Source organism: Lotus japonicus, chromosome 1 (assembly GCF_012489685.1).
Source record: "Lotus japonicus ecotype B-129 chromosome 1, LjGifu_v1.2".
NCBI classification, from domain to species: domain Eukaryota; kingdom Viridiplantae; phylum Streptophyta; class Magnoliopsida; order Fabales; family Fabaceae; genus Lotus; species Lotus japonicus.
In genome coordinates this window covers 112,578,009-112,601,637 of record NC_080041.1, presented here as the reverse complement: position 1 = coordinate 112,601,637, position 23,629 = coordinate 112,578,009, and the positions used below count along the sequence as shown (strand labels likewise).

Here is a 23,629-nt window from a genome sequence, read left to right as displayed (position 1 = left end):
TAATGTCCAAACACTACCAGATTCTAAAATCCGGTATCTTGATTTGGAATACCGAATTTTGGAAACTCCGGCGGCTATTTGTCTCTAGTTCTGAAGACTTCAGTTTGCATAATATGATACCAAAAATGTGTGCCAAAAATAAGAATCTGGAAGCGATTTCATGATTAAAGAATTTACACTACCGAGTTCCAAAATATGAAAATGTGTTCCAGATTTTAATTTTTGTAACACAATTTAAACCGGGGTATTCTGAGAAATTATTCCATGGTGTTGTTGGTGTAATCGTTAGGTACTGTTGATCAAATGAGTTATACAAAGCCAATGAAATCCATTATCTCTAGATGGCATTAAGGAAGTTAACAGTACCAAGTAATACTACTAGCTATAAGATATTAACTTCCATAAAGCCAAATAAAAATATTAGGCATAAGAGTCTTAAAAAAACTGCAATCCAGATTAATTGCATACCTAAGTTGCAGTAATTAGGATTTTATACATAATGCAAAATTGTTTTGTATGCTAGTTGTAAGACTTATTGCAAACTAAGTTCAAAGACACCTTTTTGCTTTCAATATAGATCTCTTGAATTCTTTCGAAATCAAGGTTGACTGCTAAAAGAATATAAGACATATATATATTAGGACCTAAAATCTGATTTATTTCCACAATTTTACAGAGTTGTCATGACTTGCAGAGGCAACCATTCCAGTTACTGGAGACTGAGCCAAAGCAGATATTACACTCTCGTGCGCGGATATTGTCATGCTTTTGTTATCAGCCATGTTCCACAGCTCCAAGGACTGCAGACCGCAACAAAAAAAAAATCTAATCAACAAACTATAATGCTTATTAGATTGAAAAACCAATATTTTTTTTGCCACAGTAAATAAGTTGAATCTTGGTGCAACGGAGAAAGCTGCTCCCTTGCAATTGCAAGGTCATAATTTTGAGTCGTGAAATCAGAATCTTGCAAAATATAAAGGCTGCCTACGTTAGACCCACAACACACAATGTGTCCGACTCCTTGGACCCTATGATGACGGAAGATTCAAAGCACTAGTTTGCCCCTTATATAATTTGGAATGTAGAAAATCCTGAATTATAATCTTATATCCCACTAAACCAATAGAGGAGAGTAATAATGGAAACGGGGTGGGGAGAGTTCAAGAGCGGAGAGGGTTTGAGTGTGGGTTTAAAGAAGACATAGGGTGATGTATGGAAAATTGGAAATAATGTCGTTGAAATTTGGTTTTCTTATGGAGCCTAACTGTTTCACTTGAGCCATGGTCAAACTAACATAGGGTGATGGTCAGAATGCCATTAAAGGGAAGGATTTGTTCTGGATGTTTTTGATGTGTTAAGAGTGAGTGGATGCAGTTTTGCCTTAACTATCTGATCTGATGCATCAAATCTAAAAGTTAGGTTTTGAACTCATCTGCTCACTACAGCAGATAGTGAATAAAAAACTTACCGAAAAACCTCCAATCACTAGCAAAGTCGAATAACTCGGGTGAAAAACACAGGAATAAAACTGGTTGCCACTGGAGCTGAGCTCCTGAATGCATTCTCCTGAGGTCAAACTCCAAATCTTCACCAAATTTGGACTCACAGATGCCAAGAAATCTCCATTCACATCCCAGCAAATAGAGTTTACTGGTTCAGGATGACCCTGCAAAGACAAATGATATCAAAGATGCAAATTTTCAATTTCAAGAAAACATAATATTGTTGGATAAGGTAATCCATCTTCAGTTCCACCAGCAAATGCTAGTTCCTTATTTCAAGAAAAACATTCAAATTTATCAATGTAATCAGAAAATATCATTGATCGTTGTTATAGGAGATAATTACATTGTAGATAAGCAAGTGTCCATACAGATTTTACCTGGAGTGTATAAATTTGTCTGTCACTTTCGACATCAAATATCGACACTACTTTATCAGAAGCTGCTGCTAGTACTTGTCCAATTCTAGGCTGAAATCTCACTTGTGAACTACCTCCCTGAAATAATCAAATTTAATATATATTAGTGCGCATGAAAATGTTCAAAAACGGAAATGATGGAATGCATTAACTTAGCAAACCTTAGATACACGGGTGCAGGAGGATGAAGTAATGTTCCAATACCGAATTTCATTTGCACTATCACAGAAGCAGAAGATATCAGTCTTCTTCGGGTGGAAATCAAGGGACATAATAGCTGAACTGTGCCCATTATATTCTTGTACACAATAGGTTGGCTGCATCGAATGAAAGAAAAGAGAAAAGAATTAATCTTAATCTGTATGATAGATTACAAAAGATAAATGATTGTCTAACACAGGGAACAAAGCCTGAAGAAGCTTGAGCATAGGTTGCAAGTTTTAAACATCAGGTATACAAGTTACACATAATTCATAGGCAAACAGAGAAAAGTCTGTTACGTTGGCTGCGTCCCATAACCGCACAGATTTATCAATTGAGGCGGTCGCCAACTGAGAGGAATTTGGTCTAAAACGGACATCAGAAATAACTGATTTGTGTTGTTCAGGAGTGCTCTCTGTCTGTAAAGTGTCCATGTTCCAGAGGACAACCTAATACATGCTCCCACAAGAAAGAAACATATACAACAATTAGAATCCATAAATCGAATGAACATTTGGTCACAGTAATTCATAGAAAATTAAAACTTAGATTAGAGATCAGTGTCCCAGCCACACAAAAATTAAAAACATTTATGTGCACGATCAAATCAATCACGATAATCCTAAGGCCCACTATTTGCACTTCTGTAAAAGAAAAAAAAGCTTTTTCAATTGAAAGATATGTTCGAAAATTAATAATAATTTTGCAAGTTTTTCCAAAAACCTCAAAAATAAATAGTGCTTTTCTCAGGTTAAATAATAGTATCTTCTGAGAAAACGGTCTGAGAAAATGTGCATCATAGATTCAATATGTTTAAAAAGCTTAAACAAGCAGGCCAATAATATAAATGTATAACAGAATAGCAAAACTCTAGAATGTTATGAGTCCATGAAAATACAGGTGCCAAAGGGAGATACTTCTTGGGATCAAAATGTTGCCAAAGGGAGATGCCTTGGGATCAAAATATACTAATTTCAAACAAAGAGAAAGACATTATAAAGAGTAGAAATTTCCTTAGAATGTTACTTTTCAGATTAAACAAAAAATTATGATGTTCACAGCCAGTGTTCCTTGAATGTGGCACAGTATTCTAATTACACAAGCAAATTACCTTCTTGTCATCCCCAGCACTAGCGAGCATCTTTCCGTCTGATGAAAAGTGACAGCAAGTAACTGTGCTATTTCTTGTTCTTATGCAACCAAATTCAGCAAAGGTGAAACCTGAAATAAAAATATGGCTAATGATACTTTCCCATAATACTATGCAAATACAGAACAGAGACATACATATATATAAAGATTACCTTTTGAAGACTCTTTTTGTTGCTCAGCAGGACTTGGTTTTATTGTTCCATAAAGATTGCCACCATCTCCTCCATCATTGGATAGAAAGGATTCCACATTATCTTCTAAAGCACCAACATCTCCAAGTCGCTCAATGTCATCCTGGTTTATGATATTAGTACCGGAAACACAATATATTTTGTTCAGCTAATAAATTAAGCATCACAAAAAACCAGGGTTGTTAATGGCGTATAGCGTAGTGTAGCGGCAAGCCCAAAAAACGCTATTTCGAGCGCTATTGCGGCGCTATAGCGGAAAATAGCGGTGAATAGTGGAGTAGCGGTGAACCCCTAGGGCGCTACGCTATAGGCTATTGCGCCGCTATTAACAAGCCTGCAAAAAACATGGATGCTCAAATTTTTTCATCAATATTTATCGTTTCGCAACCGCGCCACCACGGACATGATCAACTGAAAAATGTCTTTACTCTTTACTAAGTCTACGTCAGATCCTCAAATCATTTATGCATGTAATGTAACAAGCTTTGTACATATAATTTATATACTCCGGCTTGAGTGGGAGCATTAGAAATGCTGTAAGTAGGATAATTTTAAGCTAATCTTATGTTATGTACTATTAATAATATTAATTCAGGAAACTATTGATGCTTGTTTCATTCTCCACTATGTAATTGAGACACGTGGATTTACTCAATACCTTTTCATTTCTGTTTCAACAAAGTTAACAAACACAATAGCTGTAATCAAATGTGCTTGGAACATGATCTATTCACACAGACACATACTCAGAATAAAATTATTAACATACCAGCAAATTTGAAGATGATGCAAGGCCTCCTGTTGCCTCTGTACCATACATCATCATGCTCTTTTGCACACTGTTAACATGCTGCATGCTGCTTGCTGTATTTAATCCATCACCAGGTGTGTGTGTTGATGCTGGTGAACTAGGCGAAGGACCAGCCGTGTTTCCAGTACCAGTGCTATTGGCAGCTCCAGAAGAAGAAGGCTGTTTTCTTTTCCTGTTATTCTGATGAAAAAGTGGAGATAGTATGTTAATTAGCTTTGAAATAAATTCAGGGATGGGGTAAAGAAAGATAGAGAATACAAAACTAAAACAATAGCAAATGAATATAATGACAGCAGGCAGCACTGGTACTGGAAAAAAAGGTAGGATAAACACTATATACCATGTCCATCTGGTTACATTCCATACTAATTTATAAAGGTAGTAAATATTAACATAGTAATGCTTCTCAGTTCTCTCCCCTCTTCCATTCTCCACGAGGAAAAAAATTATGTAAGAGGGTAGGATAAACACTATATACCATGTCCATCTGGTTACATTCCATACAAGGAAAAAGAAAAATAGGCAAAAAACAGCATGACATTAATTAAGCACAACCTGCTGCAGCTGCTCCTGCTGTTGAGATAATGAATGTTGTGATTGGGCCATCTTCATCTGCTAGACACATTAAAGGAAAAAAGTAAAAACAAAATTGACCTTTGAGATTGTACTCATGCAATCTGTATTAACCGGAAAGGAAAGTATAATGTAGACATTTACCAACTTAGATTATAATTGATGTTTATGAATTACTAACCCATTACAGAACAAAGCTGATAAATTTACAAGAGAGGCACATTTTTAATCATGGGGGTTAATGTATCATTGAAGAGATAAATAAAGCATTGATTGGAAATAGGCATAATGATTAATATCTCATCGGGAATCATGGGGGTTAAATGTATCATTGAAAAGGTTAGACTTAGAGCCATAGAAAATAGTTTAATTCTCCACTATTGTTTGTTAGACACACTCAATTAGTGAGGGTTGGTTAATTAGTGGGTGGATTAGTTGTTCTTGTAAATCTAAAATGTATTTATTTTTATGTGTAACCGTACAATGGATGCTTATAGCTGTAACTAAAGCAATTCACAGAACTTCTGCCTAATTATATAAGTCTATTCTTGAAGTTTCTTTAGTAATTACAAATATTATGATGCTCGTTGAATTTAAAGATATTAAACATGTTAACCCAACATTAATCTCGATAATATGTTTTTACTATTAGAAGAGCTAGTCCAACCTTAGGTGAACCTGATTGCATTTGGGAACTCATGGATCCATCATTCCGGGTAGAGTGACCATCCTTTGCATTTACGCTACCTCGTGGAGGAGCAGAAAGTCTACGCGGATCCATATCCAAATAATTGGAACTTCCAAGGTTGTTTTGTGCCTGAGCTTGTGCCAAGCCCTGTTGTTGTTGTGATGACAAAATGAATTGATTTTGGGTTGTCAAATTAGGTTTCTGAACTTGTATACCCATATTTGGTCTTAGTTGATCAATTCCCTATAAAAAGAGGATAGGTCATATTCCACTCTAAAGGAGTTTAACTGACTGTAGAGAAAGAACACTGATGAAGATAACATTCAACTTACAGTTAGAGGCCAGCCTTTTAATGGAAGACTTGTAACTCCTTGATTTAATCCTGAAGAATCAAAAATCAAAAATAAAATCATAAGAATGGGTCTCCCACGTCTGATATTCTGCACCAAATATTGTAGACAAACTTAAGTAGCAATATCATTTCAAAGCCAGATCTCTGCAAGAGATCAATATTGAACTTACAAATAAAAACCGCAACTACAAATGCATGAGAGAACCAGCACAAGGTTGCAATTTCCATGAGGAGTTTCGTTCATCATTAAATAGGATATGCTATCCATAGACCATGAAAAGAAGGAATTTAATGTAACAGCATGAACATGGGCACAGCTATAATACCTGCACTGCCTAACCCGGATTTTGATTGTAAAATTGCTTGTCGATAAACTGATGTATCCATAGCCAAACTCTTCGGACTGGAACCTAAGTTAACTTCTCCTTTGATGTCCTATTAACTTAATGTATCAAGTTTCTTATCATGGTAGAGGTGAAAATAGAGAAAGAAAGCACAAACTAAAAATAATACAAAACACACAAAATGGCTAACTCAGCATATGGGTAAAGTAGTTACAGAAGTCAAAGGAGCCCGTGCCTGAATTTGCTGCAAGGCAGTGGATATATTCCCTGAATTACCATGAACCAACTGGCTGAGACAGCACAAAGACCCGAAATATTAGCAGTCCAATCATGATTGATACTAAGATCAAGTTAATAGTATTATTCTAGCCCACAGTAACTATAAAGCTAAGCAAACTTGTTTACCCTTGATGACTTGTAGCTGATTTGAGAAGGGCCATCCTATTCGCATCACTAAGAGTTGGAGATGGGTCTGAATCCATTGATTGGGGATGTTTCATTCGTTCTTCATACATTTTCATGGCTAACACACTTGCTGGCGGCTGGCCCAACATTCCTTCAGAGTTCATGGCATTCAAGGATCCACCAAGTGCGGGATGATTAGGATCTCTTCGCTGTAACTGTGCATTGCGCTGCTGCATTAGTTGCAATTGCTGCATTTGAAGTTGTTCTCTGGCCTTTATTTGCTGGGTCTGCTAACAGGCAAATCCATATAGAACTCAGTTTGCTTCCGATATTTGAAAGAACTAAGGAAGGAAAAAAGGCACAGGTGTTACACAATAAGATCACCTCAATGTAAGATGCGGCAGCCTCCGAATGTTTCTCATTTGTCCTCGAGATGAATATGTCCCAAAAGACAGACCACCACTCATAAAGAAATCCTCCAGGTGCATCAATTGCTGTCATGTCAAAGACAAACAAACAACTCAGGTATATACTCAATTGTTTCGCTACTTCACCAATCACCACATATCACCACTTCACCAGAATAAACTTATAATTAATGCCCATTTAATTTGAATTTCTTAACTATAATTTTTAAATAGATTTAGTTAGAAAAGAGAAAGAAAGAAGCACAAGCCCAATGGATAAGTTAACCAGTTAACCTCAGTAGAAGAAACTGTGTTAAGAGAACCGATTCTTTGCATGTTTAACAAAGAAACATCCCTGTCAAAAACAACGATCTAAACTAGTGATGCTAATAATAAACAAGCATTTTAACCAAATTCATGATGGTGAGGCGAGCTACAGCACAACATAGTGGATAATGATCAACAATCTTACCTACTGGGTCTGTGGAAACTTTTCCTTCTGTCATAAATGCTTTAGCAGCATTATGTAATTTTCTTTTCACAAAATAGTCATGAATATAAACGTCAAGCCTGAAGCAAAACAGACAAAAATAAATTCAGATAAACATCAATATAACATGCTTCTCAAGATCTCAATCTACTAAATCAGGATCAAACATAGAAAAAAGTAAAGCATTCAGAGAAGGAAAAAAAAGCCAATCATTAAGCAAGTCGCTCACATTTTATCAGCTTCCCAATTACTCTGAGCCTGAGCCAAAGTGGGCTTCATATCGTCAAATCCAATTTCCGAGAATTATGCTCTTCTCTGCAAGGAAAATTCAAGCAAGAATCACCCCAAAATACAAGTAATTAAACACCAAGCAATTTTGTCTTTCCTTGTTGAATTGAATTGAACTTTCACAATTGTTGGCAACTTTTACACTTTCAAAAAAACAGAAAAAATAAAAACTTTTCTTTACCTTCTGATCCCCTCAAATTCTCAGAATTGGGACACTAGAAAGAAAGAGAAAGCCATAACCAACACACAACTATTAAGAATCAAGTAAGAATCACCCCATGATACAAGTAATTAAACTTTTGTCTTTCCTTGTTGAATTAAACCTTTTAAAGACTATGGTCAATTGAACTTCCACAACTATTGGAAATTTTTACACTTCAAAATTTTTTAATTCCCTTCTGATTCCCTCAAATTCTCAGAATTATGACAGTAGAAAGAAAGAAAAAATCATAACCAACACACAACTATAAAATTCTCAAAAGAAAACCATACCAGTCAGTCTGTTGGATCAAAGCTTACAACAAGACACCCACCACATAAGAACCTAACACAAGACAAGAAAAAACAGAATTAAGCAAAATCAATGAGCAAAATTCAATCCAATTCAAATTGAACAACACAAAATTTTATCAATCTTGAGGTAGTTACAGTTAGGGAAAAGAGAAGAAAGCATGAAACTTACAATAGCAGAGACAATCTGGAAATGTTGTCGCGAGAGAAAGGGTGGAAGTGGCACTGAACTGCAACAGCTGCACTAAAGACGAGGCGAGTGAAGTCACGGAAAACTTATTTAAAGGGAACAGTAATCACAAAAAAGTCGCACTGTCTTTTGTTTTTTTTTTCCTGATGTTAAGGTAGTTAGACACGTAAGCTCGGCTAAACACCTTAGCTATCCTCTACTTCCTCTCAACTAATTTTAGAGGATAAAGTTTTTTTTTTTTAAAGTGAGGATAAAGTAAGCACACCCTATAACAATTGATCATTGATTGAGTTATTTTATTGATATTGATATTCACTTTAGAAAACTCAAATCTTCTTAGTTAATTCCATAGGGCTCATTTCGTATCCTGTATAATATAAAGTCTTATTGTATAAGTATGATAGTATTAGTTCTCATAAGATAAGATCTTATTAAAATTTTATACTATGTATTTTGAATACGGTATAACTTATATGAAATACATATTTGTGTTCATATATTAAATAATAATAGATAGTGGCGGTAGCGGCAATGGTGGTGGTGGAGAGTGGTAAGGGTGTGATGGAAGTATTGTAGTGCAGTGGTGGAGGTGGTGATTTCAGCGGTGTTTTTGGTGGTGGTAGTGTAGGGTGTTGGTAGTAGCAGTGGTCATGGCGACAACAAGGATGGTGATAGTTGTGGAGGGGTGGTGGTGGTAGTGGTAGTGTTGGCGGTGGCGGTGCTGCTTCAAATATTTTCAAGTAGTGTATACATTACAATCTTATCAAGTCTTAGACCAAGTGCAATGGATGTTGAAACTTTTTGTTGAGAGTTATTTAGATGGTGCAATGGTTGTTGAAACTTGTTTAGAGTGATGTGGAGGAGAGAGGGAGGGGAAAAATGTTGAGGATTGTCAACAATGTTGAGAGAGGTCCCCGGTGCCACGTGTCAACGCGTGAGTGGCCTCAGATAGGCGCGTGTAACTCACGCACGGACAGGGGGCGTGAGTGGCAGGGGAGAGAAGAGAGAGAAACTGCTGGGATAATGTGTGGGACGCGTGGCGCGAGTTTATTGGTCCGGCGGATTTTGTTTTGATAAAATTTTTTAAACTGAATTATCTGGTCGAAAAAAAACAATTTTAAATTTTTTTTTAACCAAAATTCATAACTTTTTTCCCTCTATAAATAGAGACTAGGTTTGTTTGATTTGGACACAGAAAAAAAAATCAAGTTTCTCACCATATTATTATCTCTCTTATCATCTTATTATCTTTTTTAACCAAGTTTCTCACCATATTATTGATTAGTTTGTTGTCTTCCATTTTTAAGTTAAGGAAATAAAATAAATTATTGTCTATATTTAAAAAAAATAAAAATTGTTAAGTATTTATTATTTAATTTAATTTAAAACAATAATTGTAATTTTATGTAAATAATAAAAACAAAAATATAAAATTAAATAAAAATATGAAATAAAAAATGGTGGGGTAGGGTGTTGAGAGAGAAAACCATTGGAGTGGGTAATTGTTGAGAGTTTGTTGAATTGGAGAGAGAAGATGATGTGGAGTGTTGGGAAGAGAAAAAGTGGGGTTGAAAATAGGTAAACAAAACATTTTTTGTTGAACCATTGCTCATGGTCTTATCTCATCTCTGTATGCTGGATTAAATAATCTATCATTTAAATGTATAATGTTGAATTGATAGAAAAGTCTATAAATACAATGTTAGCCTCAAACAATTGATAAACTAATAATATATTATATAAGCTTGTACAATCAAACATAATACGACGTAGCAAACGAGCCCTTAGAGTATTTTTAATGATAGTAACTTAGGAGTTTCTTATCATTAAGAAACCAAACTTTGCTTTTCTACTCATTGAAGGAAGTTTAAATGGCACCCAAAGAGCTTTAAAATAAGGTTTGGAGATTCTACAAGCTATCAAACAAGTCATTACTCGATGAATGGTCTATATCCTTATTTCATGAGTTTATGTTCTTAAAATATTCTAAAGAACTCTTAGATATTGCTACTGAAAGACGAGAGTAAGGGTAGTTGAGAAGTAACTAAGGTAAAAAGAAAAACAATCAATTCAGTAATTAAAAGCAACCAAGTAAATAAAAGAGAAGAGTTGGGATAAAAAGCTGAAAAAGTTGACTCGTGTTATACGAAGAAAAAATTTGTAATTAGAAAGAACTCACCAAGAATACACTTTCTTTTTTAAGAATTTGAGTGAGCCCTGCCTTTCTTCAAACAGAATGAAGAGACATAGAATGTGAATGATGAATAGCAAGACAAAATCATGGTCATCGTTCTCAGGTTCAATGTGTTACTCAGAATTTCATTTTGAAAAATTTGTGTATTTTGATAAGCTTGTAATTTTTTAGGTTTTGCATAAGCAACTTTGATGATTGAGGCATGACAATCGAGGATTAATCGAACGGTTCACAATATAGGTGAACGTAGTGAACCGCTCCACCACAAGTTACTAACTATGTACATGTTTGTAGCCTTAGATGGATGCAGTGAAAGCACCTCACTTGCACGTTGTAGATGAGGAGAAAGAGTTTTGATACATACACATCTTATTTTCTTTCTCATCTCAATTTCACTAATTTTTTTTGACACATCGGGAAATACTCTCTTTTTCTTTTTATCTCTCTTTTATTTTTCTATCTCATTACTTATTAGATTACTCTTATCTCTCTTTTCTTCGTATATCACTTAGCTTCCAAAACAATTTTTAAAACCGTTTATTTTTAAAATATTAAATCTACAATTCAATTTTCTAGTATAAATAACACTTCGACCTAAAGCCATCCCAACTTTGAAACTCACTATTGCCACTCAAACTCAAGATTCTGTGGAACTTGTTCCCCTTCTTCTTCTTCAAACCATACAACACAAAACCTGGCGTGAAATCCACGCTCACTTCTTCTTCTTCACACCGCCACTAAGCTCAAATTCTCATGCCATTCTCTCTTCACACCGCCACTAATAATCCCCACCCCACATCATGGAACCTTCTCAAACAACCCATACCCACTAATCAAAATTTGATTCTGAGAAGAGTTTTAGCATTTTCTTCTCTCAGAACCTCACTTGACTGTGTATCTGATGGAGGGTCTGAGAATGGTTCACGACAACCCACTTCGCCCATTCGGCTTCCCTTTGTGGTTAAGACCCCAAACAAGGTCTCTAAGTTCTTCTGGAATGGGAGCTGCTTGCAGTTGGTCACTGTTGACGGTGGTGGCGCTTCGTCTTCTGATGTGGCTGCTTTTGATGATAGATGGTTCAGGATGTGTGGTTCTGTTGTCAGGGACTTCTTCATTCCGAGGCAGGTTAAGGCGAATTATATTGATTATGTCAAGTGGAAGCTCTTGCATCGTGTTTTCAGCTCTGCACTTCAAGTTCTTGCCACTCAGGTACTTTGCAGATTGTTAGGTTTTGGCTCTAGGGTTATTGTTTTGTTTAAATTAAAGGTGTTGGCGGTTTCGGATTTTGTATGATTGTTTTGTTTCATATTCTATGATGGATTGGTTCGCTTTTGAAAATCGCGTAGTGGTTAGTAATGTTAGTAAATTAGTCCCTCCTCAGGGTTCGAACCCTGGAGCCTTCACCTTTCATTCCACCCAACCCTTATGTCCCCTAGCTCTTACCACTTGAGCTAACCCTCTGGGAATAGTCTATAGACATATGTTATGACACTAGGAGAGATTGTTTTGTGTCATGTTCTGTAATGGATTTTCTTGCTTTTGGAAATTGATAGTCAATGCATCAAGTCATGAGGAAAAAATTTTAAGTTGGTGTATCAATCTATTGTCATGTGCTTTGCTTGTTGTTAGGAGGGGAGAGAGAGGAAGAGTGAGCTAACTATGGTTCTTACACTTTGTATCCATGTTTTGCACTTTTACCCTCAATTAGGCTATGAAGAAAGTGTTTTTAGGTCTTACTGGAGTGGTTTGTATTGCATAAGAACTTACTATGTCACAGTGGACTAATCTCAGGCAATGTTTACGGCCATAGGAGTTGGATACTCCAGTTCTCTTCCATCAGCTGCTGCCCTTAACTGGGTCTTAAAAGACGGTCTTGGACGACTCAGCAGATGCATATACACTGCTAGTCTAGCGTCTGCTTTTGATACAAGCTTAAAGGTAATTTAACTTATTGATGCAGTGATATGAAGTGCCGAAAATTGAAACTGCTGTTTAATGTGTGCTGCTAATCACATATAAAGAAATCTGATAAATTTTTCTTTTTCATCTCTCTCTTTTTTTGTACCTTCTTTACAAAGAGGGTCAGGTTCTGCACAGCTGTTCTTTTTGTTGCTAGCATTGGACTTGAGTTACTTACTCCTGCATTTCCTCGATGCTTCCTGCTGCTTGCAACTATTGCTAATATTGCTAAACAAATAAGCTTGGCATGTTACATAGCAACTCGGGTAAGGATCAAACGTTGCAACTTGCAATATATTAAGTTCTCTTAAGTTTTTCCTTTTTTTTTTTAACTTCTTTCTTTTGCAAAGCCATTCAGTCTATGATATTATTATTTTCATGGAGTTTCTTTCTATATATCTTCAATACATAGTGCTTCTGAGATAACAAGGTAGTCTGTATAATGGTCTTCAGATAAGAATATTCGCTGTGTGATGGAGAAGCAGAGAACTTATGAAATGAATTGTTAGATATCCTAATTCCTAATGTCATATGAAATGATGCAACAATATGTGTATGATGGGTTAGAAAGGAAGAACAGAAAATGTGATTATAGGTTGAAGTATCCATTTCTCATACTGCGAATATAATGTTCGTGACTTATTGTTCATTGTGATAGCAAGTAGCAACACCTGTAAGTCCTATCGAGTGTCCAATGTAATTGAAATTCAGTGATTTGGTTGCTGTGTGTAATATAAGTTAATCTCTCACTCAGTAATATAATATAACCTGTATTCTGTTTGCATATTCTTCTTGTTATATGTTTGACTATATCATTGTTTTACGTGGCTCATCTCTCACTCAGTAATACAAAATCATTGTTTTGCGTGGCTCATTGTTTAACGTGCCTGCATAAATTTTACCGAACCAACTAATATCCTTATTCAATAATGCATAAAATACTTTTTGACAAAATGTTAGTTCATGTACCTAAAAGATTTTGCAGAGACTTACATTAGTACATTTTAGCTTTTGGCTTTCAAGTTTAAAATTTCTTGCTATTTTCCTCATGTTACTTTCTTTATCCCTTCTACTTTGCTCACTGCCCGTTTGTTCTTTATTTTATGGTTGTATGAGTTTACCTTCTACCCAACTTTACATATAAATTCATCTATAGAGGATGCCTTGCCAAGTTTCACCACCTTTTTTCATGTATATATAATGATTGTGGATTGATACACTTTTGTTTTTCCTTGTGGATTTTGAATTTTCACCACCATCCTATTTGCAGTCAGCTGTACATCAAAGTTTTGCAATAGCAGACAACCTTGGTGAAATTGGTGCTAAGGCACAGGTTAGCATGGACTTTTCATTTTTTTCTTTCTTTCATTCTTTTTCCAAAATGTATCCTGCATGGATTATATTCTAAATTTTGATATGTTGCAGATTCAAACAGTGTGCTTTGACATCCTTGGTCTTATGCTTGCTGCACTTGTTAATCAGTTAACTGAGAACCATCGAAGGTTGTTATTTACATCCATTATGAATTTTTTTTTCTGTTCGATGTCAAAGTTGTTTGAGCTATGGAACTGAGAGCTGAAAGTAGTGTACTGCAGAACTTAATGACCTTATCTTTCTGAATAAAAAGGAAAAATCTTTACATGATATTACCTGTCCATATTGTTTACGTTTGATAGTGCGTGCTTCAACTGATGTCTTGTGGATTTGTATTGGTGGATGATATATTTTTCTAGCTTTTATTGCACAAAGAAATTGCATGTTTACTAACTTAATTATCTCCTGGCTTGCTAGACAACAAGCAGGTCTCCATTTCTTTATTTATCCATTTTTTGCTGCTATGGACCTTTTTGGGATTTATCAAGGACTAAAGCACGTCCATCTGCAAACCTTGACTAAGGTAGGTTTTCTGATGGCTTGAATAATGAAGTTGTGTACAGATGAAAAAAATTCTAATTTCATAATTTTAAAATATGGGAACTGAATAAGTGAAAATGAGAGACAAATGATTTGAAGGAAACAAGATATTTTTTCTTCATTTGACTCTAAACATGTAAACTGCAGTTGTGGTGGGATTTAAGATATTTCACTTTCTTACTAGTCCAAAGAACCAAGCATCACATTTGCTATTAATATTGGCAGAGTAAAGTGGAAATATTTATTACTGTTAAGAAGTCTCACATCGACTAGAGATATGACCAAAATAGTCTTTTATAAGGTAGAGCAACCCCTCACCCCTAAGCTAGCTTTTGGGGTAGAGTTAGGCCTAAGCCAAATTCTATGAATGACTATTGTTTCTCAGTATTGTCCAGAAGTTTCGGGTATTTCCTTCTTATGTGCTCATTAACAAGGTAAAAGTTAGTTGCATTTCTTGTATTACTGATCCTGGGTTGATTTTTTTTCGGGAAACTGCTATTGCTTTTTGGCTCTTCTAAGTTGGATCTAACCTTAGTCAAAAACAGTCCACATGTCTATTTTGTTTTATAGAAACCGGACCACAATTCGTGTTCCTTTTTTAAGTCTTTGGCTTGGGTTTTGTGGCATAGGACTTCTGTTGGGAGTATGTAGTTTACTGTGTTCTTGGTGTGTTATTATTTTAGGATAGGCTTGAAATTATTCTGAACACATGGATTGAGTGTGGATATGTGCCATCCCCTGCAGAGGTGAGCGAGAAAGAAGGAGTTAACTTTCTGGGAGTTAAAGGTGATATATGCTACTGACTCTTCCATTTGTGTTTAATACTTTCCAACTTGTGCTTCGGTGATGAGCTTACAGTAATGAGGTATGATTCAGGTAAAAGTTTGTGGCCAGTTAGAATAGGGTGCATAAATCCCAAGGACCAAATACCCAAGTGGTCAATGAAGACAGTACAGGGCATAACTGATGAGGATTATTACTTTGTATGCATTGAGATCTTCAAAGGATTGAAAAGAACTGGGAAGGTGAGAATAATAATGAGAATATCCTGGTGGACCTAGAGCCTCTTGGATGCTGACCAAAGAGCATTTATTGGACCTTATCCAGTTCATTTTCTAGTAGATAAGCTCCTTTAAGTGCTCTTTAGTCCGTATCCAAATGGGATCATATTCTTCCTTATCACTTCCGATGCAGTAGTTTTTATTCTAACTGTTCTTATTTTGCTGTTGATAACCTTCTAGCATCGCATCCTTCTTTCCATACGTGAAGGGGCTGAAGCTGTACATATAGTTATGGGTTTGTTGCAGGTAATAAGACCATTTTTAATGTTTTTTAAAACATCAGTGTCATTTTAATGAGAAACTACTTTGATTTGGATATCTCATGTTCCTTTTCTCATTACTATGAGAAAAAAAGACATAAAATTTCGGGTGCTACCAACACTCACCTGAACACTTTTTCCAACAGTCTTTTATTAGCTGAAGCTATGTGGGCCCCACTAAATTTGGAGTGAATGTCAAATTGATTTCAACTAATAAATGAGAATCTATGTAGGTCCCACTAAATTTGGAGGAGACTCATAGTTTAGTGGATCTCAAATTGATATCAACAAATAAATGAGAATCTATGTAGGTCCCACTAAATAAGAGACTCTTGTGATTGTGAAGAGAATGTTAAAATGAGTGCTGGTAGCATTTCTCGACAATTATTTGTGACCGGTCCCTTGAACTTGATTGTGTGTTTCTCTCTCATATCATGAGAGAAGGAACATGAGATAATGATCCAAATGGAACTAGCTAAATTGTTTAGTTGGAATGGAGTAATCTCCATTCACTATGGGAGGGGGAAGAGCCCTCTAGCCTGAAAGCTATTTTGCTTATTTTAATGATCATTTTATGTGACATTTTTATTTTTAAATTCATTTTCTAGTCTTGCTACATCAGAAGAGCTCTTATGAACAATAATAGGTGGAAGATTAGTGTAGAGGATAACAATGCATCAAACTCAGCACTTGAGGATTGGCATGTAATTGTTGAGGATTGCAAGAGGTTTGCAGAAAGGGATATGTCTAATTTGATTGAACAAATGCTGGGAGTGGGGTGGGTGGTGAAGAGCATTTTATTGTCAAAACAAGAGCAGGCTCGATACAGTTTTGTGTCCGATTAACTAAACATGGTTTTCAACATTTGGTTGGCTTTTTAATGCCACGGGAGTGTTTGGGGATTACCATTCATTTTAAAACAGTAAACTCTAAGGATCTAGTTAGTATACACAGTTACATATGTCCATCATATTTCATTATCTTGAAACAAGATAGTGAAATCTAATGGGATGTCCGTGTAATTTTTATTTGTACATTAAATTGTAATTTAATAATGATTTGATAAAATAGTGAAATTTAATTAGATGTATTTGTAATTTTTTTTTCATTATCAATGTATAATTATTAATCTTTTATACCAAAGGATGTGTTGAAAGTTTTTTTTATAAGTAAAGAAATGCATTAATGGGAGTACAAGGGGTACTCAACCCATAATACATCAAAAGAGAGCGCAAAGAAAAGAAGGATTTGTTGAAAGTGACAATCATTCATAGCTTTGGTTATCTCAAGTGCTGATCCATTATGGTTATCTCAGAATGAAGAAATTGCCGAGAGCCACAATCCCATTAGCCATTCTGGGACTTTGGCTACTGGCGCAACCGTAAAGCCAACATACCTAGAAGGTCTAAGTGGATGTTGCCCCTTGTGGATGGTCCATTCATCCTGCTCCATCCGCTACTACACCCGAAGTTAACGAAGGGTGTACAATAAATAAGAAGAAAATAGGGAGTGGACAAAGATGGTCAAATTTAGAATGATCAATAGGATTGCCTGACCATATTTCTTCTGAAACTTTGAAGTCAAGTGCCGAATGTGGAGAATGATTGACCAAGTAACATGCAGTAGTTGTTGCCTCGATCCAAAGATCACGTAGATGCTACTTCACTAGGTTTTGGTTTTTTCTAGTAAGGTTTTAATGAGATACATTTTTCACGTTTGACATATCAAGGGGATGTATTGTTTTGTTTATTTGGATTTGATGTGGTTATTCCCCTACTTCATATCAAGGGTTGTTCTCATGTATTTCTCTCATTTGATAAAGTTTTTGTTGGAAAAAAAATATTATGTACTTTAATTGTTATATCAAATGTTTTCATTATATTGTCAACTTCAAACACATGACAGTAGGGGGCATACAGTGCCAGATAAATCCAATCACCCCACCCAACCCAACACAACTCGACAGTGAAAGTGTGAATTGAGCAAATGAGCCCAATTGAATGAATTTGCATGTAATCCGTCCAGGTTTGGTTCGGATATCGAGTTCTTGAGTGCATTCATTCGAACCAACTCAATACCCAGATATATAATAATTTTTTATTTATTTTTCCTTAGATCTAGACTTGGAGTTAATCATGTTGAACGATTTTATTTCTATCCCATAGTTTGTCTGTTTGTTTGGTTTCATTAGCTTTCTGAAAAGAAAAAAAAACTTCAATAATACTATTTCATGCTATTTTTTTATGCTATTTGACTTGAAATTATTTTCGTATGAGCGCGTTTAACTTAGGTTAGAATTTTCAAATATCAAATAAAAATCTTTACACTAGAATAAGAAAAAGTGACATGTCCTGTCAAAAAAGAAAAAGAAAAAGTGACATGTTAACCAAAAAAAAAAAAGAGAAAAAAAGTGAGAATTGAAACTTTGAATTAATAAAATGAAGAATAACACGTGGAGTTGAACTTGTGGTGAGTAGGTTCTAGAAGGTGATAGAGACTAGGAAACGGTCGTTATGGAACCAACCAGATCTCCAACACCATACCAATACGGCAATACCACTCTCTATTTAATGACATCCTCTCTCACACGGTGCGCTTTGTTTTCTTCTTGCATTCGCTCGCGCTATCTTCTCAACTTCTTTCCTTTCCATTGTGAGTTCATTGTTTATTCGTGAATTTGGATGTTATTCCTGTTGTTTTGGAGTTCGAATTTTGTATTTGTGTTCTCAATTTGGTCATGTCCCATTTGGAACAGTGTCTGGTTTTTTTTAGGGTTTGAATCCCAATTGTGGAAATTTTCATGTGGGTTTTAGATTTGATTTGTTGTTTGTTTCTTTCTTTATGTTCCTTGGCTAGGGGGACATTGTTGTTGGGATGTAATTCCCCCTTTTCATTGATGGGTTTCTGTCAATTATGGCTAATTTTGATGCTAGGGTTTTGTGGGTCAGAAATTAGGGTTGGATCATGTGCTTTTATTGATGACAGTTTTTGTGAATTTGATATATATATATATATATATATATATATATAATATTTTTATTTTTTTTCACATGTTGTTGAGTTTATGAAATTGTGTCTTCTATGGTTGTTTTTGATTAAGCTTCATTACTGATTCTATCAGGTTATTGTGATAGGTTCTTCCATTGGAGTATCTACAAAACTCCTTTTCAAGTGTTTTAGCAGCTGAATAATTTTTACACTAAACTGCGTTAGATGGCTGAGGTATGTGATACTGATGTACTGTGCCTAATTTTAGTTGTTTTATATTCGACATACTTCTAGTGCTTCACGGCTAATTTGTGCATCTATCACCGCATTTGATTGCAGGAGGGTCACAGGGTTACTCTTAATGTTTATGACCTAAGCCAAGGTCTCGCTCGACAGCTTTCAACGTCCTTTTTGGGGAAAGCTATTGAAGGCATATGGTGAGTGCTTGTCTTTGCTGTTGGTCTTGTGTATAATGATCTTGATTTAATATCATAGTTAGTTGGTGTATCCTACACAAATTGATTTGGGAGTTGTGTAATGTATGTGTTGCTGAAATTATAACGTGGGGATTTTTACATGTGTAGTTTACAAGAACTGTTGAGCAGGACAAAGTTTTCTAAATTTTGAAACTATATTCATTAACAATTTTTTAAGCGTTTTTATTTAGAAGAAGAGAAAATAAACAAAGAACAAGCGAAAATAACAGTTTGAAGGAGATCATGTAGGAAAACTAATCTTCAAAAGAAAACGGTGCACAGCATTTAGTATCGCTATGACAATTCTAGAGAAGACAAATAGTGCCTTTTTAGGAAAATTTCACATTTGTGAGGGTGAAGGAAAGACGATGAATGTGAATGATGAGGAGGATGATTCTTAGAATTGGATTCCAAGACATGAAAAATTTGTGTTTAGACAGAAACATATAAACAGAATTTTGTTTTGAGACGGAAGGGTGAATGAGGAAGAGAGGGTGGTTTTTAAAGGAAAAGACTCGGTAGAGAATTTTATTTTGAGATTGCTAATAACAAACAGAAAGTTTTTTTTTCCCACACAGGCCGTAGCTATCCCCACACGCTCATTTTCTCATGAGTTTTTCACATAGTATTGAGAAAATCACGAGTCAATGTGTGGATGGAAGATAGCTACAACTTGTGAAAATAGATTTGTGTTTGTGAGTAGCACTCTCAAAACCGGTCCACTGTCATGTTTATTCTTTGAGAACCATCTTCCTTAACCTTCTCATTAACCCTTCCTTTAAGCTCACAGACGTGTAATCCTTCTCTAAATGAAATTCTGTTTGTGAGTAGCTCAATACAAATTCTCTAGGTCAAGTTCATTCTTTACATAAAACCAGTTCTAGGAACCATTCTCCTCATCTTTCTCATCTGCCCTTTCTTTAAGCTTGCTCACAAATGTGAACTCTCCCTACTGCTTGTTTTCTCTAGACTCTTCTGTTTGTGCAGGATGGCTCTCATTGTTTCTTTAATTGCTTTTCTCTTTTACTTTTTCCTATAATTGTCATCAGTGAAACTGAAGGTGCTGCACCGTCTAGCTACCATAATTTTTTTAGGGGTTGTTTGGAAACTAAAAACTTAAGCATAAACATGTATCTTTTGGGATTTTAGTTTTAAAACATGGAAATAAGACTTGCTTTTTCAAAAAGGGTTCATACCAAACAAGTTTTGTAACTAAATCGTAATCAAACAGGCTCTAAACTATAATACCTTACACATGCCTTTTCCCCTTGTATTTTTGGTTGTTTAAGTAAACTGTTTAGTGCACGATTTGTATTTTGTTGGCAATTGAAATGTTATTTGTTTGTACTGCAGGCACACAGGAGTTGTGGTTTATGGTAACGAGTATTACTTTGGAGGTGGCATACAACATTCTCCTGCTGGATCAACACCATATGGAGCTCCACTTAGAGTGGTAGAATTAGGTGTTACACATGTGCCAAAGGATGTCTTTGAAATGTATTTGCAGGAGATCAGTCCGCGGTACTTGCCTGAAACATACAGTTTGCTTACCCACAATTGCAACAACTTCTCCAATGAAATTGCTCAATTTTTGGTTGGTTCAACCATTCCTGAGTATATCCTACAGCTCCCTAATGAAGTTATGAGCAGCCCAATGGGGGCTCTTATATGTAAGTCATCTCCTACAATACTTACATTTAGAATTTGTGCTGGGCTGTGTACTTCCGGTAGATATATGAAAATTATCTAGTATGATATAATGTTATGATAGAATGAAATAACTCAGGGATTTATCTAATTGTTTATGGCATGTAAAGAACTACTGAATATGGTTCTGCCTGGGATGTCATCTTCATATTTAACCGTTCAATTTTAGCTTAGCATCTCCATGTCAGTTATCTTCTTGTATCATTTTCTTTCATATGTCTGATAATCACTTTTATAGTGTGTATTTACTTCTTTTTCTTCAGAATCAATTGTGACTCTCAGAAATGACTTGTTAGAATTGATTTTGGCTAAAGAACTAACAGAAGAAAAATTTCTGAATATGCACTTAAATTATATTTACAGTTATCTTTTGAATGAATTTATCTGTCTACACTTAATTGTTTTAAGCACAATATTGGAATTACAGAATGTTTCATTAAGAAGAAAAAAAACTATTTAAGAAGCCTTTTCTCTGTTTTGTTGATGTGCGCTTGGTTTGCCATAATCTTCGTTCAGATATTGATAACTCATTTTATTTTTTTGCAGTGCCCATGATACAGAATTTGGAGACAACATTGAAATCTGGTGGAGTGCCACAAGTACCACAGTTTAGGCCTTCGACCGTGAATCCTTCACTTTCTGCCTCAGCTAACACTCCCAAGAACCCTAGTGTTCCCAACACATCCACCACTAAGGAAGTGAGAGGCAAAGAAGATATTAGCCCTCAGAAGACAGCAACTGCAGTGTCTCCTTCTCCTTCTGCAAAGCCATCCTCTGATAATGCTGTTACAGCAGCAGATCCTCTTGGAGATGCTCGCAACAAGGTTCAAGATGAGATTATCAAAGAGTTTGCTGCGATTATGGCAACTGGGACAATGCGTGCTAGTGAGGCTGCAACACTTGCAACCAGAAGAGTCATGCAGAGATATGGTCAGATTTCTGTGTCACAGAGTTAGCAACACTAATGTTTATTTTGTCATAACAATTATGGGTCTAAAAGACTAAAAACCTTTGTTATACACTCGCTGCAACTATTTGTGGTGAATTTATCACATTGATTATGATTAAATTGGGGGGAATCATTTGAATCACTTATGTTGGTATCTGTTTTGTGGATTTAGCCTTTTGGCCATGAAATTTTAGTGGAAGCGCCTCTTGAATGAACTCGAGTACTAGTCTAGTGGAAAGGTGATAAAATTAGTGTCCTAAAACTTGACCAATAAACAACAATAATGTCGTCCTTAAATGTAGGCCATATTCTTTGTCGGTGGAATAAGACCTAGTAACAATTGTTTGAGTTGATGGCCCCGAGTCCTTAAAGCGTGTGTTTTGTGATCCACATTTAGAGAAGCAATAGGTTTTGAAAAAATGGATCCATGCTGCCAGAATTAAATTTCTAAATGGTGTTCAACATTGGGATCAAAGGCGATCACATTCATGTGAATTTAACGTTAATCAGCTGTCCAGAGCGGGAAAATGACATGATTTCATGGGTATCACTGTAGTATATAGTTAGTTTTTTTATTTGAAGGGCACTATGTTGTTTGATATTCCAATTTCCAACATCCTTTGGGATTTTCCCATAAGCAAAATGTAATACTCACGTCACTCCTTTACAAGAACTTGAGGGGTGAAGTTTGTTCTCTTTTATAAAAGCTAATTTAAATTTTATGGTGCAGTAATTATTTTTGGCAATAATATTCTTAATTAATTGGGTTTCCTCTCTTTTTTCATTATGTAACTCATAAATGATAGATAAAAATTAAGAAAAGTAGGTTGGTGTAATTTTGAAAAATTAATATAAATCTTATATCGAATTTGATGCTATCAACTACTTTAACTACATTTCTTACGGGGGCGTAATGGTGGTTTGATTATTATAAAAAGGAACAAAGACAATAATATAAAGATTAGTTAGATTATAATGAGATGAACGGTTTTGAATTGTTATAATGAAAATTTATAAGGCGTATAAATATAAAAATGTATAAGATTAATGAGGCTACAAATTGAATTCTCTTCTTTATTCTACCTTATTTTTTTTAATAATCAAATGAGAGATGATAGTTGATCTTTTTATAAGAACCAGCTTAAATTTTATGGTGCATTATTTATAGTTTGACAACAATACCCATACGGTTAAGGTTTTTTTTTTCTCTTTTCACAATGAGACTCCTTAATAATGATTAGAAGTTAAGAAAAAAATGTTGGATTACTTTTTCAAAGTTAACATATTTTGGAACAAACTTCATGATACCAACTATTTTAACTACATGTCTTAAGTGGTGTGAAATAGTGGTTTGGTTTTTATAAAAATATAAGAACTCTAAAAAACATATAATTAGTGAATGTCACTATAAGTTTAAGAGCAAAAAATAGAGAACGTATTAATCCATCCACCTCCTCTTTGGAGTTCATTTTTCTCCTCTAAGGTGGCTTTCCTCTTGCTTAATAAATGTTTTCTTCTCAACAATAGACAGTCTTCCACATTAGGTTGCTACCTTAAAGGAGCCGGATAAGTAGACATTTTATCCGGCTATCTAT

The 23,629-nt window shown here is 35.2% G+C and overlaps 3 protein-coding genes across 10 annotated transcripts; 2 read left to right on the top strand and 1 right to left on the bottom strand.

Annotated features, from left to right (window-relative positions):
• Positions 1-435: 435 nt before the first annotated feature.
• On the bottom strand, positions 436-8,660 carry LOC130729339 (transcriptional corepressor LEUNIG_HOMOLOG-like). Of its 6 annotated transcripts, none has more exons than XM_057581060.1 (19): positions 8,509-8,660; positions 8,319-8,370; positions 7,768-7,853; positions 7,521-7,618; positions 7,026-7,135; positions 6,642-6,931; positions 6,451-6,526; positions 6,219-6,327; positions 5,873-5,922; positions 5,520-5,783; positions 4,835-4,894; positions 4,238-4,459; positions 3,430-3,571; positions 3,237-3,346; positions 2,425-2,574; positions 2,086-2,241; positions 1,886-2,002; positions 1,472-1,669; positions 436-800 (listed from the first exon to the last, which is right to left on the bottom strand). In XM_057581060.1, exons 3-19 carry the CDS (start codon positions 7,815-7,817, stop codon positions 657-659), a joined length of 2,346 nt encoding a protein of 781 aa, XP_057437043.1. In that variant the 5' UTR covers positions 7,818-7,853; positions 8,319-8,370; positions 8,509-8,660; the 3' UTR covers positions 436-656. The 6 variants fall into 6 exon arrangements, with proteins under 6 accessions (XP_057437043.1, XP_057437045.1, XP_057437047.1 ...); XM_057581062.1 differs by having other exon boundaries at positions 4,835-4,891; XM_057581064.1 differs by having other exon boundaries at positions 6,472-6,526.
• A 2,685-nt stretch (positions 8,661-11,345) lies between these two features.
• On the top strand, positions 11,346-16,982 carry LOC130729338 (protein root UVB sensitive 4). The gene is made up of 10 exons (XM_057581059.1): positions 11,346-11,929; positions 12,512-12,658; positions 12,799-12,945; positions 13,950-14,012; positions 14,105-14,181; positions 14,471-14,576; positions 15,277-15,379; positions 15,470-15,618; positions 15,835-15,900; positions 16,523-16,982. The coding sequence occupies exons 1-10, from the start codon at positions 11,474-11,476 to the stop codon at positions 16,757-16,759; spliced, it is 1,551 nt and encodes a 516-aa protein (XP_057437042.1). The 5' UTR covers positions 11,346-11,473; the 3' UTR covers positions 16,760-16,982.
• Positions 16,983-18,411: 1,429 nt separating this feature from the next.
• LOC130729337 (uncharacterized) lies at positions 18,412-22,176 on the top strand. Of its 3 annotated transcripts, none has more exons than XM_057581058.1 (5): positions 18,412-18,504; positions 19,036-19,136; positions 19,242-19,339; positions 20,732-21,048; positions 21,632-22,176. In XM_057581058.1, exons 2-5 carry the CDS (start codon positions 19,128-19,130, stop codon positions 22,039-22,041), a joined length of 834 nt encoding a protein of 277 aa, XP_057437041.1. In that variant the 5' UTR covers positions 18,412-18,504; positions 19,036-19,127; the 3' UTR covers positions 22,042-22,176. The 3 variants fall into 3 exon arrangements, with proteins under 3 accessions (XP_057437041.1, XP_057437039.1, XP_057437040.1); XM_057581056.1 differs by having other exon boundaries at positions 18,425-18,566; positions 19,049-19,136; XM_057581057.1 differs by having other exon boundaries at positions 18,476-18,566.
• Positions 22,177-23,629: the final 1,453 nt, after the last annotated feature.

Bases quoted from the DNA above. Each gene is read 5' to 3' on its own strand.
- LOC130729339 (XM_057581060.1), bottom strand. From the start codon at position 7,817: ATGAAGCCCACTTTGGCTCAGGCTCAGAGTAATTGGGAAGCTGATAAA. The intron at 6,527-6,641 runs GTAAACAAGTTT...GTGCTGTCTCAG, and splicing joins TCAGCTACAAGTCATCAAGG to CCAGTTGGTTCATGGTAATT. The intron at 1,670-1,885 runs GTAAAATCTGTA...TTGTCTTTGCAG, and splicing joins GACAAATTTATACACTCCAG to GGTCATCCTGAACCAGTAAA.
- LOC130729337 (XM_057581058.1), top strand. The intron at 19,340-20,731 runs GTGAGTGCTTGT...TTTGTACTGCAG, and splicing joins AAAGCTATTGAAGGCATATG to GCACACAGGAGTTGTGGTTT. The intron at 21,049-21,631 runs GTAAGTCATCTC...ATTTTTTTGCAG, and splicing joins CCCAATGGGGGCTCTTATAT to TGCCCATGATACAGAATTTG.
- LOC130729338 (XM_057581059.1), top strand. From the start codon at position 11,474: ATGCCATTCTCTCTTCACACCGCCACTAATAATCCCCACCCCACATCA. The intron at 14,013-14,104 runs GTTAGCATGGAC...GATATGTTGCAG, and splicing joins AAATTGGTGCTAAGGCACAG to ATTCAAACAGTGTGCTTTGA. The intron at 14,577-15,276 runs GTAGGTTTTCTG...TTATTATTTTAG, and splicing joins ATCTGCAAACCTTGACTAAG to GATAGGCTTGAAATTATTCT.